Source organism: Pezoporus flaviventris, unplaced genomic scaffold (genome assembly GCF_033815535.1).
Source record: "Pezoporus flaviventris isolate CSIRO_AGI_PZ_B2104156 unplaced genomic scaffold, CSIRO_AGI_Pfla_v1 ptg000040l, whole genome shotgun sequence".
NCBI classification, from domain to species: domain Eukaryota; kingdom Metazoa; phylum Chordata; class Aves; order Psittaciformes; family Psittacidae; genus Pezoporus; species Pezoporus flaviventris.
In genome coordinates this window covers 4368806-4386008 of record NW_026892588.1, presented here as the reverse complement: position 1 = coordinate 4386008, position 17203 = coordinate 4368806, and the positions used below count along the sequence as shown (strand labels likewise).

General features: G+C 38.5%; 1 protein-coding gene across 4 annotated transcripts in view; it reads left to right on the top strand.

The window, feature by feature from the left end:
• Positions 1-17203, top strand: part of RPAP2 (RNA polymerase II associated protein 2) — a 38245-nt gene that overhangs the window by 8668 nt on the left and 12374 nt on the right. For 2 of the 4 annotated variants that reach the window (XM_061465474.1, XM_061465473.1), the window contains exons 8-11: positions 91-1015; positions 1314-1408; positions 2930-3010; positions 10114-10182. In XM_061465474.1, coding sequence (XP_061321458.1) covers positions 91-1015; positions 1314-1408; positions 2930-3010; positions 10114-10182 — 1170 coding nt within the window. Of the gene's footprint in view, positions 1-90; positions 1035-1286; positions 1409-2929; positions 3011-10113; positions 10183-11202; positions 11826-17203 lie in introns of those variants that run through there. The other 2 variants (XM_061465472.1, XM_061465475.1) reach the window with 2 other exon arrangements.

The window sequence follows — 17203 nt, the reverse complement described above, 5'->3', positions numbered from 1 at the left end:
AAGAGAAAAATGCTTTATTTATCTAATAAAGAATGAAAAGCAGGTAACACCCTTTCTTATTTCATTGATGGCTTGTGTTTTCTGTTACAGTGGACAGTCTGGAGAAGAAGTGAAAATATGTGATGAGACAATTAAAGCATCCGACATTGAAAATCATAATCCATGTGAATCTGCTTCTCAAGACAAAGCCAGTGACAGCAGTAGTGATACCGAACAAGAATTTGTTTCTTCTGTCCTACCAGGAAGTCAGTCAAGTTCAGCCAGTATTGCACAGCAGTTGCACAGAAACAGCATCCTCAAAAAGAAGCCTGCTCAGAAAGTATATTCCAGCCCTAAAACTGAAGACTCAGATGTGGTAGAAGTCACTGAACGACTATCTAATTGTAAATTAGATGCTCAAGAAGAAAAACGTGCTTGCTCTGGTCATAATGAAGTAACTGTAACACCTTCAACAGGTGTGACCCCAGGGAAACCAAGTGCTTCAGAAAACTGTGAAAATACCTGTGGTTCACAGATAGTTTATCTAGGTGTGAGCAGAAGAGGGGCAGAACATCTTAAAAGAGCACTAGCTAACTCAAAGGAGCATAGAACAGCAGAACTGAGGCATCCAGTTAATTCCAAGGGCAGTTTATTACAAGTGCTTAAGCAAACACTTACAGAATGGAGAACTGAGGAAACTTTAAAATTTCTCTATGGCCCAAACTACAGTTCTTTATGTTCTTCAGAGAGCATAGCATCTGCTGACCGGGAGAATGAAGAGCTTGATGAGGATGACTTAGATACAGCTGATGATCTTAATGCTGGTGCTGTAGGGGGGTCTGAAAACAGTTTGAACTATTCATTACCTTTCACAGGCCCAGGTGGAATAGTTAAGCCAGTGCCTAGTTATGAAAAGTTAAAAGAAGAAACAGAGTTCCTACAACTCCGAGTAAAAGAGTTCTATAAAGGAAAATGCATCTTGGCTGAAGAGGCAGAGACAAGTGCACAAGCAGAGGAACATCCAAGCAAAGATGAGGTAAGTGTCCAGTGGAATAGTGTTGAGGCAGTTTTGTTTCTGTCATCGTAAGTGGATAAGTATCTAGCATAGGGAAGGGGAAAAGCAGGTTAACACACTGTACATTGGGTCAGATTAAGCAAGCTTCTGTGCAGTAAGTTTTTGTGTTGTTTTTCTGTGTTTAGGTTGTTTGGTTTTTTTCTATTTGGGGTTAAGAGTTTTCTTATGTTTAAACATTTATTGTTAAGCTGTGACTATTTTGATGCATTGACTTTGAAATATTATGTTATAGCTGTTAAAGTTTTTTTGTCTGGTACAGGATGATCAGCAGGAAGATCTCACCTTCCCACTTGTTGATTCAAATGCACAAATGCAGATTAGAAAGAGAATCGTCCTTGAAAAACTCAGAAAAGTGTAAGTATCCTTTACTTTGGTGAGTGTCAAGCTGAAGTCGCTGCTCATTCAGCATCATTTAACGTAACAAACACTATGCAAGGACATTCTGGCTTTTTCTAGGTGGCCTTAGCCATAACTTAAACCTGTTACTGCCCTAAAGAACTTATTTCTGAGACAGTCATCTGTGGTACAGTTGCAAAGGTTAGTTGTTACAGGCATTCAGCTTTTCTGTGGTTGTAGTTTGTGTTAGCAGCCAAACTAGATTTTCCTAAAACACTTCATTCTGTTTCTCTCTACCTGCTAAAAGTGTGGATGAGCCACAGACATGGAATCAAACCATGCTTCAGGTAAGGTGGCTCTCTCTGACCTTTCTGTCAGTGTCACAGGACTAGTAAAGCAGTTTCTCAACACCTTCAAAATTTTCCCCAAGTTTATCAGTCATTTTCAGCCTCTAGCAAAATTTCTGTTAAAAGTTTGGTACTTGATAAATAGGGGGTAAGAAAAACAGACTGAATTTTTTCATCTTTGAAGGTTTTATTCTTGACTATCTGCTTCTTTAGTTGGTTGCTTTAAATATCATGCCATGCAGTAGTCCTGTCACACTCCAGTCATAGAGACAATGTTCATTGTGATAAAACAATGATTTGTTGGTGTGTTGAGATGAGGTAAATGGGCATATGAGCCAGCATCCCAAGAGCCCTGTGTTCAGTTTTTGTAAAACAGGCAGTGATAGAAAGGTGAATCGAAGTCTTGATTCTTCAGCAGTATTGATGCATCATATGCATATAAATGTAAATAACTGGATATTCAAATGCAAGAGGATAGTAACTATTAAACAAGTAAATAGAGGCAAAAGTTTAATCCTGAATGTGAAAACCAATGCATGTTATTTCCAGCATCTGGGGATACTGACAACTAGTTAAACAGCACGTGTGGTTTGTTGTGTGCTGTATCAGTTTTACACACAGTCAAACAGGGAGGCAGTCTGTAGTCTTCTTTCTTTTTAAATGTTCTGATGACCTTACTATTCTCTTGGTTTCAACTATCAGGCTTACAGTGGAATGTTATTCTTGCTGCAGCCATGTGAGCCTGCAGTTAGCAGATATATTCTCTGTGCAAACCTTATTTAGACATGCAGTTTCCTTTAGTCTGTTAATTTTAAACCAAATAAATACAAATATTTGAAACATTTATGACACTTTGATGTCTAACCCTCATAATGTAGACACTTTGATTTTTTTGGTAAGGATGTCCTGTCAGAACAGAAACATGAAGTTAATAATAGTAGTAGTAAAACTATGTTTAGTTGTTTTTCATGTTCACACTGAACTAGAAATTCTTATTTGTAAAAACAAGCCATTACAAAGTGAAGGTGTTGCCCAGACACCACTCAGAGGAATCTGAAATGTAAATCACTGGCCTCATCTGCTGCACAAAAGTCCATCTCTTACTAACTTTGCTGAGCTTTGATGGAAGGCCTCCTTGAGAAGAAATAAGAAAGAGGAAAGTGTATATTGACTGGTGTCTTTTGCCTTCCAGACTGCCTGCAGTTTTGGGCCCTCTTCAGATTACTCCGGGTGATGTTTATACAGAGCTGAAAAATCTTGTCAGAACTTTCCGGTGAGTATTGGTCTTTATTTGGAGATTCTTTTTGCTTGATTAATTAAACATGCTGTTGAATGTTTGTGATTTAGACACTGAGAGGGCCCCATTGCGGATTTGCCCTTTCCTAGCTGTGTGTTCATGTAGTTAATGTCACGTTCCCTGTGGACTTACAAGTCAAGCCTTTCCCTGCTCCTGCCAGTGGCTAGGTCACCAGGAGTATTTGTAGGTTTCTAAAAACTAGGCCAGTGGTCTCTGGAGGATGGTGGTGAGTCTTTTAAAAGTTCTGCTACCTCGTCACCTCCTATTAAGTGTGAGTTTCTGAGATCTGTCGCTTTCTTTTGCTCTGGCTCCCTACAGCTGGGCTAAATGGTTTTACTGTGATTCATAATTGTTACCACTAACTTCTAGAGCCAGGAATAAGGTCCGGTTTGGCCTGTCCCCTTTCCTATTTCAAGGGGAAGTAGGTCTAGTGGACACTTTAACACCACAGCTGAAGTTTCTGGTTCAGTCAGAAGCAGTAGAGGCAGTATTTGGAAACACTGGTATAAAGAGGGAGGGAGAGAAAACGGCATGGTGGTAACTTCTCTGAGCAATTTTAGGTTTTCTTTAGGACATAGATATCATAACTTGGACCTAGATTACGTCCTGCATCTTGAAGTATTGTCAGGAAAAGGAGCAACAGCAGTTGCTAACTCTATGTACATTGTCACTCTTGAAAATTTCCCCCCAAATCCCCAACTTGCAAGAGGTTTGCATGTAAGTTATCCAAAACTCATTCATGTGGTTTTTGTTTTGGTGCATAGAAACCCATCTCTACCTGATTCCTTACGATTTATCTGACATCTGGTAGGACAGCACTAAAACACATAGCAAGGAATTGCCCATTTAGATATGGAGGATATTCTTTTCCTTTCTGGTGGCTCTCTGCATGATCTCTAAGACTTGTTAGTGTTTGAACTTGATTCTGTAGTTGAAGTCTTTTAAGATGTGATTAACCTTTTATTTTACCAACAGCACTGAAACCAGGGAAGGTATTTTGGGTTATATTGGAGCAGCATGTATATACTGTGTGTATATAAATACATATCACTACTATTTGAATAAGATCTTGGTGACTTCAAATAGTTTTGTTGCTCTGCTGTCTAAATGCTTAACAGTCACTTTAGCTTATGGATTGAAACTGGAAAAACTGCATTTGATCTCTCTGTCTGCTTTTATATGATTTATTATGTAGTAATTCCTGGAGGTTCTCAAAACCAGAACCTCTGTATTAAATAATTTTTGCTATGCAAAGACAATGTGGCCTGAATATGATATTTTAAAAGTGGCTTATAGCAAAAGAGCCTCAGAGCCAAAATGGACTTTAAAAACTTAAATCCACAAATGTATGTAAATATACTTACACCATTGAATGAGATCTAATTAATTTGGGCTTTGAACCCAATTCCTGGCTCATGTACCAATAATTTATTATATTTTAAAAGTCTTCCCTGATCTATTTCTGATCCCTAAGATCAACTTTGTGAGTTGAAGTCTTTTCTGTTAGGAAGTTAGTTGAAGATAATGGTAGCAAGTTCGTGGGGCTCTCTTACTGTAAAGATTCCATATATAATTTAAATATATATATATATAATTCCATATAAATTGAATAGTAATTCAGCATTTTGGGAAGGGAACAGTTCAATCAACTGTGGGCACTACACAAGAATTTGTAAGTGCCTTTATACATCTCTCTCTCAAAACAAATGGAGCTTTATAGTCACTGATAGTAAAGCAAAACAAAAATACAGGAAATAGGAAAGCAACAAAAGCCTTTGGGCTCTTTCTCCTTCTTGCATTTCTGATACAGAAGGGTCTGATAAACAAAAGCTGGCTCATGGATATTTAGATGAAGGCATAGGTTTGAATCTCTAGTTCTGTAGACAGGTTTAAATTTACCTAGTATGAGTGGTCTCTCTGATTTTTAGCTGGAATGCTTTGGCAGGGGGCCTGGGATAAGTGTTAAACAGGGTTTATGTTTGCAGGGTATAGAAACTTAAATGCTGCTTTCTTCATTAATGTGGGTAAAATGCTTAATGACTGCGAAGGGAGCACTGGTGAATGCTATTGCTCTTCCGTGCTTTTTTACTGGAAATATTTCGGGCTGAAGAACTTGCCAAAGAAGGTAGGAGATAAAACACATGGCTGTAGTAGAGCTTAGCTGAAGAGGGGTAAAAGAGCATGTGGTGAACTAAGCAACGATTTTCAGCTCCATTGGTTTTTAAAGGAACGCTTGCAGGTCAGCCTCCTTTGGGTAGCATTTTATTCAATCATCAATGCTGGGAAACGCACTAGAGGCATCTCGAGAGACATTTTAGAATGGTTAGAGCTCTTCCCAAACGAAGTCCCTCAGTGCCTGTAAGCTTTTGTTACGAAAACTGAGATGTCAGATAATTCTCCTGGGTGCGTAAGTGCTCTTTGTTAAAAGATCACAAGAAAATCATCTATTTATGTAGAAATTATTGTTAATGTGTGGCTGTTGGGGGATTTTAAAACATAGTATTTCATATTGAAAACAATGTCTTCTGTGTCTTATGATTGCAAGCATTTTTAGTTCCTTTTATGGAGCTTATCATTGACATTGAACTCTATCAATGAATATGATAGCCCTTTCTTAAAGGTGTGTTCAAGAATTTTTGTTATAGCTTTGTCTTACCTTGTTTCCAAGACAATCTGTTAGCTTTTAAATGTGCATCATGAGTGTATGTTATCTAGTGTACGCACTGATTAATAGGTTTTTAACTATTACTCACGTTGAGTGGAATTTTAGGTTCTGGGTTTCAAGTCCTTTTCTAATGACCTTTTCTCAAGTAAATGGCCCTCTCTTAAAGAGAGCCTGAAGTTATAATAGTAGCACATTTTTGTTGGCTGTTACCAAACTATGGTACTACCAAATGATACTACAGAACGTAAATAAGGGGGTAGAGGAGCTGGGGTTTATGGTTAAGCTGGTCTAGTTGAAGCCTAAAGAAAAACAACATATGCTTTAGTATTTGCCTTTCCTGACCTGGGTTAAATAATTTTGTTTATCTTAGGGCAAGTTGTGGAAAAATTCTAGGTAGCTGAGGTCCCAAAGTCACAGCTTTATGTCCTAATCCCATGGAGACAGCTTGCTGCCTTGCAGAACAGGCAAACAGCCAAACTAACAGGTCACATTCTTGAACTGAAGTTAAATATGCTTACACCTGGGATCTGGCTGCCTGAACAAAAAGGCTGCTTCATTTACAAAGATGCTGATGACTTCACTTTGCAGCAAACATCAATTGTAAAATGAAACAAAGAACATCTCCATTTGGGACATGTGTTTTTCACCCAGTGTAAGAACACAGACATGCTGGGCAAAACTGAAAGAGGGCAAACATGGATGGCTTATCAGCACACGTACATTAAGCACCGGTAACTCATTGGTGCTAGCTATTAGTCAAATTCATAGCAACTTGTTAATCATAGATTCATAGATGGCAAGTATATTCTATTATGAGGATAAAAACAAACTTTTAGAAGAGGAAATAACACTCAAGACTGTAATTTATAAATAGGTATAGAGAAAAATACACTTTTAAAATATTATTTTATGTTAACCAGTTACATTTTCTTGCATCTTGTTCATGCTACCTGATGGTACCTGTTCAGCGATAACTATTTAGCATAATAATCCTGGTGTCTTGTCTCATATTCCCCAGTGGACAGTGTTCCTGTTATGCTGTTATTATTTCCTAGAAACCCCAGGAAATGTAATCCTGCTGAGGAAAGGGTGCCGAGCTCCTGCATTGCTGAGTTTCTTTCTCATAATTTCAAGTTTCTTGTGGTCTCTGTCTATGTTCTTGCACAAGGCACTTAGGGATGTGCTTAAATCTGCTGCAACAGCAGGCACTGTTCACAAATCAGGTCATTCTTTGCTAATGGAGTTCTGCTAGCAGAACTGGCATCTGACAGCAGTTAAATAGGAAGACAACTAAAGGAAGAAAAGTAGAACCAATTGTGTATGCTCTTTTTCTGACTTTTTTTGGCTGGACAGGGTGCTGGGCCATTTAATCTAGGTCAGTTCCAGGTTGGACACAGCCTTGAGCAGCATAGTTTTGTGTGAGGCATCCCTGCCTATGGCAGGAGGATTGGAACTAGATGTAAGGTCCTTTCCAACCCAAACCATTCTATGATTCTGTGCTTTGCTAAGAAAGGTTGGACCAGATGATCCTGGAGGTCCCTTCCAATGTGGCATTCTATGATTCTATTTTGGGTTTACTTTTTTTATTTGCTGGTTACTTTAACTTTGGACGCCTCTGTATTCCTGCAATTACTATTACTGGTACTCTTCTGTTTCAGAGTTCACTTTCTTTGGAGGCCGGGCACTAGTCAGTTATTGGAAGGTCATTTGGGAAGGAATTTTTATGCATTTTATGAGGGTGAACCACAACACCCACAGACTAGCAATTAAGAGACCCGCACAGCTATTTGGGATTATCCAGCTTCTGTGGTTTACCTATCCTGCCCTACAGAGGCCAGGAAAGTAGAGATGCTGTTTTGAAATGTTGCATATTGTTTCCTTTCTTTGAGTAGGTGAGGGAGAATTTAGCCAAACTCTTTAACAGAAAACATTTTCACTGCAATACTTCAGTCATGTACACAAAGTTTTGTACAGTTTTAACATTTTCACATTGTATGTTTATGACAGAAATCTACTGACCTCTCTTCCATGGATTGTTCTGAAGAACAGTTTTTCCTGTAGGCAAGACAAAGAATTAATGAACCGTTTTTACAGAGGACTTGCGCTTCCATGTTTTCTGAAAGCTTTGCTCTTCAGAGGCCTTGGTGTTGACACACAGCTTGTTTTTGAAAGTGACTGCCCTTCCACTGCTCCTTTTTATTTCAGGCTTCACACCTGTAGGTTGCTAGCTCTAGTCTGATCGGCCTGAAATGTGCACAAGTGTTTTAGTGCAGGTGTTGTACTGAAAGGTTACTCCTTGTGGAAGCCTGACTGTTCATCCAGCCCAGTGACAGTAATACATCAGCAGAGCCACACTGCCGTATCCTGATGGTTGTCTGTGTCTTTTGACTACCTCCTTCATAAACAGCATATTGATGGCAGTGACTAGTGTTCAGACCTTGCCAATCAATACTAACATTGAATAAGAGTTAATTGACACAAATAACTGTACCTGAGAGGTTGTGTACAAGAATGACACCTTCCTGTCCTCTAATCAATAATAACTCCTTGTAGAGCACTGAAATAAAGCTGCTTTCTCTATTTGACAGAGTTCTCCCAGATGGCTCAGAGCTGTCTTTTCCATTGTGTCTTACCATAGCAGAATAACTGGAATGTTACGTATGAATTGCCTGTCAGGATGATTCCATCAGGCATTTCTTGGTAGCGTTTATCACTGTCATCAGTACCGAGTCAAGATATTCAGCCTTTGTTTTGTCTCTTGTTCTATAGCTAGAAAATGGTACAGTTTACCAGGTGGAAGCTTTGTTGCCAGCTAATGCCATTAAGCTATTTCAAATAGTAATTGGTAAACATGAATCTTGTCACATCAAACTAGAGCCAAAAGATTCAGCAAATACAGATTATTTTTGTTATCTTTGACAATTTCTGTACATGTAGTACAAAACAGGTCTTTTCATTATTTAACAAAACTCAAGCTCTTGAGACACTGCTTGAGTAATCATTGCTTCAAAGCCTTATTTTGGTTGGAAAACTTGGAGAGTTGAGAGGAAAACTAGTTTAATACCACTTTGATCATTCCTGTCTTTGGACTTCATGATCTTTAAAGTCTTTTCCAACCTAAATGATTCTATGATTCTATCCTTAATGAAAATTAGTTTTGTTAATTTTTAATGTTCCAAAATAGGGAAATGCAGAATGATCCTATCAAGCTTCTTAATCATAAATGCGTTTTTAATGACCATTTTAAATATAACTGGGGGGAATTTATTAACAGAACGTGAATTTCAGCAATGAGAAGTACAAATACTTTTATCTTCCCACTTTTTAACACTTTTTTGGTAACTAGATACTTGCCCGAAGAAATTAAAAATGGAAAAAAAAGCCCAAAAACTTGGATGTGAATTTGTTGCCATGTTTTTAACTTTAAGCAGCCTCCCACGTTCACCGGAGCCTGTAGATGTGTTATTGATGACAGGGCAGCTTCACTCGTGGTCTGAATTTATACAAGGCTGTGTAGAAGAGAAGCCTAGAGCAAGAAGGAAGTAAACACAGGGAGGCGCTTGCCGATCGGTACTTCTGTTGGATGGTGCCATGTGTCTGAACAAAATGAATGCAGCTGCCCTTTTTGGGTGCCCACATAGCCATAGCTTCACTTCTAGCTGTGACTGCCATGGAATTGCTTGCCTTGAACACTACAAGTCATGCCTAAATTCAGTGATAGCAACTCACACATGAATTGTTTTAAGTTGCATTAACATTTGACTTAAAGATCTGTTTTACTACAAAGTTCAGCCAAACAGGTCAGCAGGTATAAAACACAGCAGTGCTTTTGTTGAGCACCCATGTGGTTCTTTATTCAAACCTACTTTTCTTGCTCTTATTTCTGCACTGGCTCCCATTGTGTAGTTGTAATTCTGGTTTTCCATTTTTAAATAAAGAATCATCAGAGGATTTTCTCCAGTATCATACAAAATCCATATTAGCTTTTACAGCAAATCTGGATCTGGAGCCAATGGGGGCAAGCTAAGGGTGTAAGAAGGCTCATATTTTCATAAGCACATGTGCAGGGCCTGATAACTTCCCAGTGGGTATGAGCGAGAGGGGAGTCCTCACAGCAGCCAGGCCTATTTGTGAGCTAATTTAAAGAATTAGCTTCTGTTCAGTTTTCCCCATCTCACTTTTATATCAAAAAAAAAAGAGGCACATTGGGAATTCTGCAGTTCCTCTGTTACAGGATAAGGTGAGAGAGAGAGAAGCTTGAAAGCTGTGAATTGCTCAGCTACAGCTGTAAATGGTACATCATAACTAGGTGTATTAAGTCTTTTAATGGTAGACTTAAATCAAAATTCAGCAGTTACAATTCTGCTTATTTTCACTTTGAAATGTTCTGATATTTTTTCTTATTATTTTTCAGGTTAACAAACAGAAATATTATTCACAAAATGCCTGAATGGACTCTAATTGCTATTGTTTTGTTATCTGTGTAAGTACCATTTAATGTCAAACATTCTCATATGTAACTGCTTTAGCCTATCAAGACAAGATGTAAGTTTCAGATAAAAGGAGGGAAACTTTAAGTTGGGAATCAACAGAAATGTTTTTTCATGTAAATGAACTGTATTTTCTCTTGACAAACCAGGTTTGTCCCACGTGCAGTAGCACATTAACAACGAACAAACTTAGTGTCATGTTAAAAAACAGTTAAGCTTTAGTGGTTTTTAAAGAGGGCTGGTGGGGTGAAGGAGTATTCTTCACTCTCCTATTTGCTGCTGACAGATATTCTTCTCTGTTACAGCAGGACAAAATGACATGTATTATTTGGATTGTATTATTTGGAGTTGGCATAACTGTTACACTTTTAATTTCTCATTTTACTTAATTTCTTAAAAGATTTTACTTTCACAAATTAAAGGCCAATTATTTCCATAATATGGAAATACTGTTTCCATATTTGCTTCTACATATATTTGTTTGAATATTCTAGCAAACTTATTTGAGAGAGGAAAGCTTTTTTTAGCAACTCCCAAATATCTGAAAGGAATATGGGGACCCAGTGTTTTATTTCTATAAGGATCAGCTTTATTGCTTAAGATTATGATACTACAGTACCTATAGTCCTCCTTAGCTTTATTCTACTTACTGTAGAAATAAATTCTTTCCAAGGGTTTTCCTAACGGGAAGTCTGATTTTATTATAGTGTCTTTCAGTCAATGTCTATATACAGACATAATATATAAAAGCTATAGTAATATGCGTTAAGTAACTTCCTTAATTTATATTTTCCAAATTCATTCACTTTTCTGAAGTTAAAGGTACAAACTGGTATAAACCAGATGGTTTTCTCACCTATCCATTTTAAACATTTAACATGAGTTCACCTTTTAAGCAATCACTGGTGGTTTCACACAGTGTCAGGCCCTGACTTTCAGTAGGGTTAAACCATCAAGCAATCTTTGCATGTCTTTCAGCTTGAATTACAAGACTGCAAAAATCTTTATTCCAGAGGCTGGTTATTACCACACCGCTGCTGCTGCTTTTGGGCTTCCTGGGTCACTGGAGCCTGTAGGACAGAGACGTACTTACAGACATTCAAAGGTCAAGAAGAGTTGTGGGCCAACCTTGTAGCATCCCCAGTACTGCACTTACTTTCCTTGATATTACTTCAGTCTGACACATTGTTCTGGCTTTACTGTCCCAAGGAAGACTATACCAGCAGGCATTAGAGCAGGCTTCAGCGAGCCTTACATCTGTGTCACCCAGCCGGATACCGCTCAAATGATTCATTAAATCAGAACACAGAAAGTAACTTTACTTGAATGCCTTGGCATGAATTTTTTATCAACTATAAGAACAAATCTTTTGTCATTTTTACCATATATTCTTATGGTTGAATTGGTAATTTGTGAAACAGATCTTATGAATTTTTCAAGTAGTCTCTGTACAGTTAAGGAAATGGTGACTCTTTTGGTCAGAAGTTGAAATACATTGCTGGTGTCTCTGCAAATGATGAGCTCTAAATGTTTACATACCTAATGACTGCTTTATAATTGATTTAAAATGTTCTGCAAGTAGCAGGCGGTCATGGTTCTCTGTTTATACTGATTGCTGTCAAGGGCCCAACCCTAAACAAATGAATTGATCCTAAAATAGAGTAGATTTTGTTGTTGTTCTAGTGAAATCATGAATAAAACTCCTGTTGACTTCAGCTTTTGTAAGGTCCATGAAAGCTCAGGATCTTCAGATTTTGTACAACTCTCAGCCACTTCTTAAGAAAGGATGTGCAAGAATGTAGGTGGGGTAAGAAGGAGTGTTAAAGTTGCGCTAAGAAGATGATGAGTGTTGCATCATTTCTGGAAAGATTAAGACAGAGCATGTAACTACTTGGGAATTCTAATCAAACTTGAATATTTACTGGAAGTTAGAATTGTGCAGGGAAAGGCTACTGAGGATCTGGGCAACCCTTTGCAGACAGGTCCTCAGATTGTGGCCCTTACCTCCTGTAGTCTGCCAACAAACCTGTCGTATTTTATTAATATTGTTCATAAAAAGAATTATACCCTATTAAAGTTTTCTCTGGCTTCCCCTTAGCTATACTGAGAGTGTATGTGCTATACTGCTTATTTCTTTATGGGTAATTTCATGTAAATTTTGAGGTGCTGGAGTGTGTTCAGAGAAGGGCAACAAAGCTGGTGAAGGGTCTGGAGCACAAGTCTGAAGAGGAATGGCAGAGGGAACTAGGGATATTTAGCCTGGAGAAGAGGCGGCTCAAGACCTTATTGGACTGTCTGAAAGGAGGTTGGCTGAGAAGACTGGAACTCAGATTGCTACAAGTAAGAAGCTGTAGGACAAGAGGAAACCGCCTCAATTTGCGCTGGGGAGGTTTAGATCAGATATTGGGAAAAATTCCCTAATTGAAAAGACTATTGAGCAGTGAAACAGGCTGCCCAGGCAAGTGATGGAGTCACCATTCCTGAAGGGGTTTAAAAGATGTGTAGATGTAGCACTTAGGGATATGGTTTATTGGTGGCAGTGCTGGATTAACAGTTGGACTCGATCTTAAAGGTCCTTTTTAACCTAAATGATTCTGTGATTCTTTACTGCATGTTGCAGCAGATGTAAAGTGATTTAAATGGCAGAATTTAAATGGGGCCTGAGTTGGAGATAGTTCTTTACTAGCTTCTGTTACTGAAAGAGGAGAACGTTTTCAGAATGTGTATTCATAGGCCTTGACCTGATCCGAGACACAGGATGGACATCTTGCTGCTAACACTAAACAGTGAAGTAGCATAAGTAACACCCTGGAAGACAATAAGATTTCCAGGAGGATGAAAGACCTTATTACAGGTACCAGAGGTATAAGAACAGAGACTACCAAAGGCAGAGAAAGAATGGGATTTCAGGGTATACCTCCAAAGAAACTAAAGACCTCAAGTGTATTTTGGTTTGTATGGAAGGGCAGGGTTGTTTTGTTTAAAGTAGCAACTATTGGACTTCGCTTGCACCCCATTTTGTGAATCGATATTGTGGCTCGCCACTTCCTCCTTGTACATGGCATCTGCTAAGCACTCAGTGTACTTCACAGTGCACTTTGAGTGCCCTCACCCTTTTTGTGGTATGTTACTGGGCAGAATAACCATTGTCATTACTGCTGTATTGAATTCAAGTGTCAGCACTGTTTAATATTTTGTATCACATTATGATTATGCTGTCTTCCTTTCACGGGAGTGTGCATATTAATTCTTTGTAAGATACAGCATGTTGGATAGTCATAACACCTAATTTTGGTGCTTAAGTTAGACCTAAGCTTCCTCTATAGTCTGCTGGTCCTCAAGAAGCTATTAGAAGTAGTTACATGCCCTTGAGTTTCCTGACTGTTTAAGAAACCAGGGCTCCTAATTCTTTGCTTTGAAATAAAGTGCTTGAAACTAGACAGTGGGACTGTCTTTCTCAAAGTGTAAAATGTTGGTGATCACAACATTGGAGCATTCCCTGTTCCTAGTGAACAGCTGGATTTATTCAATCAAGTTATCATGTAAAATATGAACAGCTAGTCTCAGCCTTTATTGAAAATCTAGCCTGAGGCACTCCTGGCTTTATAACCAGCACATCCAGCAATGCTTCCTACAGTTCACTTTGACAGCCAGAGAATTACGTTCAAATAATTGCATTCATGCTCATCGTGGAGTGGGTGCCTCTTTAAAATTACCTGTAGGTGAAATGTCTTTTTTATTTGTCATTTGAAATAACATTGACAGTGGTAGCTTTCTGTGTCTTCCTGCTGCAATGTGTAGGATTTTTTGTTACAGTAATAGCTGCTCTATAATGCACTGTAAACTAGAATACAGAAGTTGCATCTTTCCCCCCCAGATAAATAGATACAAATACAGAGGTTCAAGAAAGCAGTGGAAGAGTGGTTGCTATACAAGCAAGGGCACTTGCTGTTTTCAGTGTATACCCCTGGTACAGTCTAATGGAAAGCTTTCAAGATATTTTCAGGAAATGTCTGCTTTCATCTTACTTATCTGGGCTGGCTGGTTCCAGTGAACTGTGGTCAGCTGCATCTACCCAGCCAATGCAAGAGGTTCCCCCCGCTAAAAGCTTTGAAGCATTTCAAAATGTTCTGGGATTAGTTTATAAGCATTCGGCTGCAGTATTTAAACAAACTCAAAATGACCATGATCACTAAACAAAAGCCATCATTATATGTGTGCAGCCACTTTAGATAAATGTGTCATGTGGAGATGGACTCTAGAGGTTTACTCTCTTGGAGATAACAGTTCAGGAACTGGAGAATCTTGGGTTCAAGAATGCATTTTTACCTCTTTGCACACAAGAGCACATCTATTGCTTCAGCACTGACATGTCTAAATTAGTTTAAGAGGTGTTCAGATGTTTGGGGTATTGCTGCTGTGTTCTTATCTGAAAATGTCTGAATGTATGAAATGTGCAAATCCAATATACAAATAACATACTGGATCTTAATCAGACTTGCAGAGTGACTCTTTCCTATAGAAACCACATACAAGTCAGCTGGATGATCTTTTATATAGCAAGTTTGGTGATAGAAGATTGGGTCCAGGTTTCAACTGAGAAAAATCATTTATTGTTAAGCTAGAAATGTAGCAATTGCCCATTTTGAAATGGAGTTTACAGGACTAAAAATCAAAAAAGTCTTTCTTTTATAAGACTGTTTGAATAGTCATAGTATTGTCTCTGTTTGTAGAGTTAACAGTGTGAAATAGCAAAAAGGCAACTTTGTCTTAACACATTAAAGAATTTAAAAGTACATTCTTCCCTTTTTCTGTCTTAATTTTAGGTTGTCATTTGGTGAGTGTGAACTCAAATGGGTTTTCTGTTAAGCAGTTTTTACGTATCAGTACTTTCTAAGCACACTCAAATCTGCATATTTGGTGTTTTGTGGAGATCAGTATTACTTTACTTCCTCCTAGCATGTTCCATGTACTACTTAGAAAACATATATAGAACAGTATTCTGAAGGATTTGCTGTGTTGCTAATTGGAATTAGTTGCTGCTAATTTTAATTACATATCTTTGTCATTCACAAGGGAGAAAGTAGAAGAAGAAACCTTAGTAGCAGTTTCAAAGTTGCTGCTCGCACAAAAAAAAAGACCCTGTCGTTTTTTGTGTGTTGCTGTAGTGCTGTTATGCAGGGAAGTGACTGGATTTCACTGCAGCACATGCAGCTGCAGGTTCTTCCACTCTCGTATTTCTTGTGGATAGCCTTCTGAATGGGAGATTTGGATGTGCCATGTAACGTGTGATGCCCAGTGCAAGCTCTGAGATGAGTCCAGGATCATTAGTTCCCCTTTACAGTTGTGGTCCTTGACCCCATCAGCAGGAGCAGAGCCTTAGCACATGCTGTCTCCTGGACTTGTGTGTCATGGATCTGGAGGGTTGGCTCAGGAAGCTGTCTTCTCTGCACCTCCCAGTTTTGCTGCCCACTGCAAGGGAAGAGCAGGGTCACAGCTTTCTCCCAAGTGACTCAAAAATCTCTCCAGTAGAGAGGAATCTGCAGGTTCCCAGCAGTGTATGTGGGCATTCAGACTGAAGTTGTACAGAGCTGGCATGCAAAGGGCATCACTAGTTATAAACTGTCCTTCATGGTGGTGGTGTTCTGACTAATTTTTGTTAGAATCTAGAAATACGTTTGTGTGTGCATAATGTTGAATCTTCTGCTTTAGTCACCCTTGTGAACTTTATATTCCAAATGCACTTGTGAATTAAGATTCTGGTAGCAGGGAAAGTACTTTCCTCTGCCACTTAATTTTAGCCTTTTGTGTGAGTAAACAAAGAGATTTTTGTTGCAACTTCTGCTTCAGCCCTCAGAAGGATAGCATGCTAGGTTTCAGAAGACTGCTTTATCACATTGACTCTGGGAGAAGCTAACTCAGGCAGTGAAGTTCACGTCCAGTTGAACTCTGTGCCACAGTTATGATCAAGCAGATAGAAGAATTGCCCAGCCCTATGAGGTAACTGGTTTAAACTTATGGTTCTTGACAAGGTATATATTTAGAAGATTTCTTTGGTAATGTCAGAGTTTTCCTCCTTCCATAATTGTTGCTTACACCTTTGCTTATTGGAAGTCATGTCATAGCACAGAGTAAGTTGTACAGTTACACGGTAATATAGAAAGCTGAAAGTAAGATGTGAGTAATCCACACTCTTAACAGCTGCACTAAACTTAGTTTAAAACTAAATGTATTTTACCTTCATCCACTGAGCAAACTGAACTGTTCGTTTTGCAACTGAATCCTGAAGCTGTAGTCCTATGAAAGTATCCTTGCTTCCTTATTAATAATTAATCTTAATACATTCAATGCAAACATTTTTTATCATGAAACATTACCCACCTGTTAAAAGAAAAACATGACTTTGACACACACTTGCATCTTTCATTTTCAGAGTTCTAACTTAGTAAACTTTCTAAAGAACAGCCTACATTAATGGAGGTATGACACGTACACAGTGTTTTTTGACTTACAGGAAACTTCATTTTAAGATGAAAATCAGTGTTGATTTGGCTTGTTATTTCTGGTACACATCATTGGAAAGGTTATTATGGCTTCCTAGCATGTGATACCCAGGTATTTTGTACCAACAGAATTTTTAGCATGAGTTCTGGATTAATTTGGTTGGTTCTATGCAGAGTCAGAATGGCACCTCTAGTAGATTAAGTGGTGTGTCCTGTTCTTCTTTAGCACTGAAGTGAACTGTGCCCAAAGTAGAAATACTGTATTCCTTAACTTTTCTGGAACCACTACAACAGGAAAACTGTGACTGTAGAAAATCCCTGAAAGGGCAGTATCTTGTGAAGATCTAATCATTCCTCTCTTCAAGGTTTCCTAGTACTTTAGGAAACTGGTGCAAAGGAAGTTTGTTCTACTATTTGTTAGTTTCTTACTTGTTGAGAGATGAAACATTTTGGCGCCCAGTGGTCTTGTGTAGTCTGAAAATCAAGTTCTGAGCCTGATGTAGGATGTTCC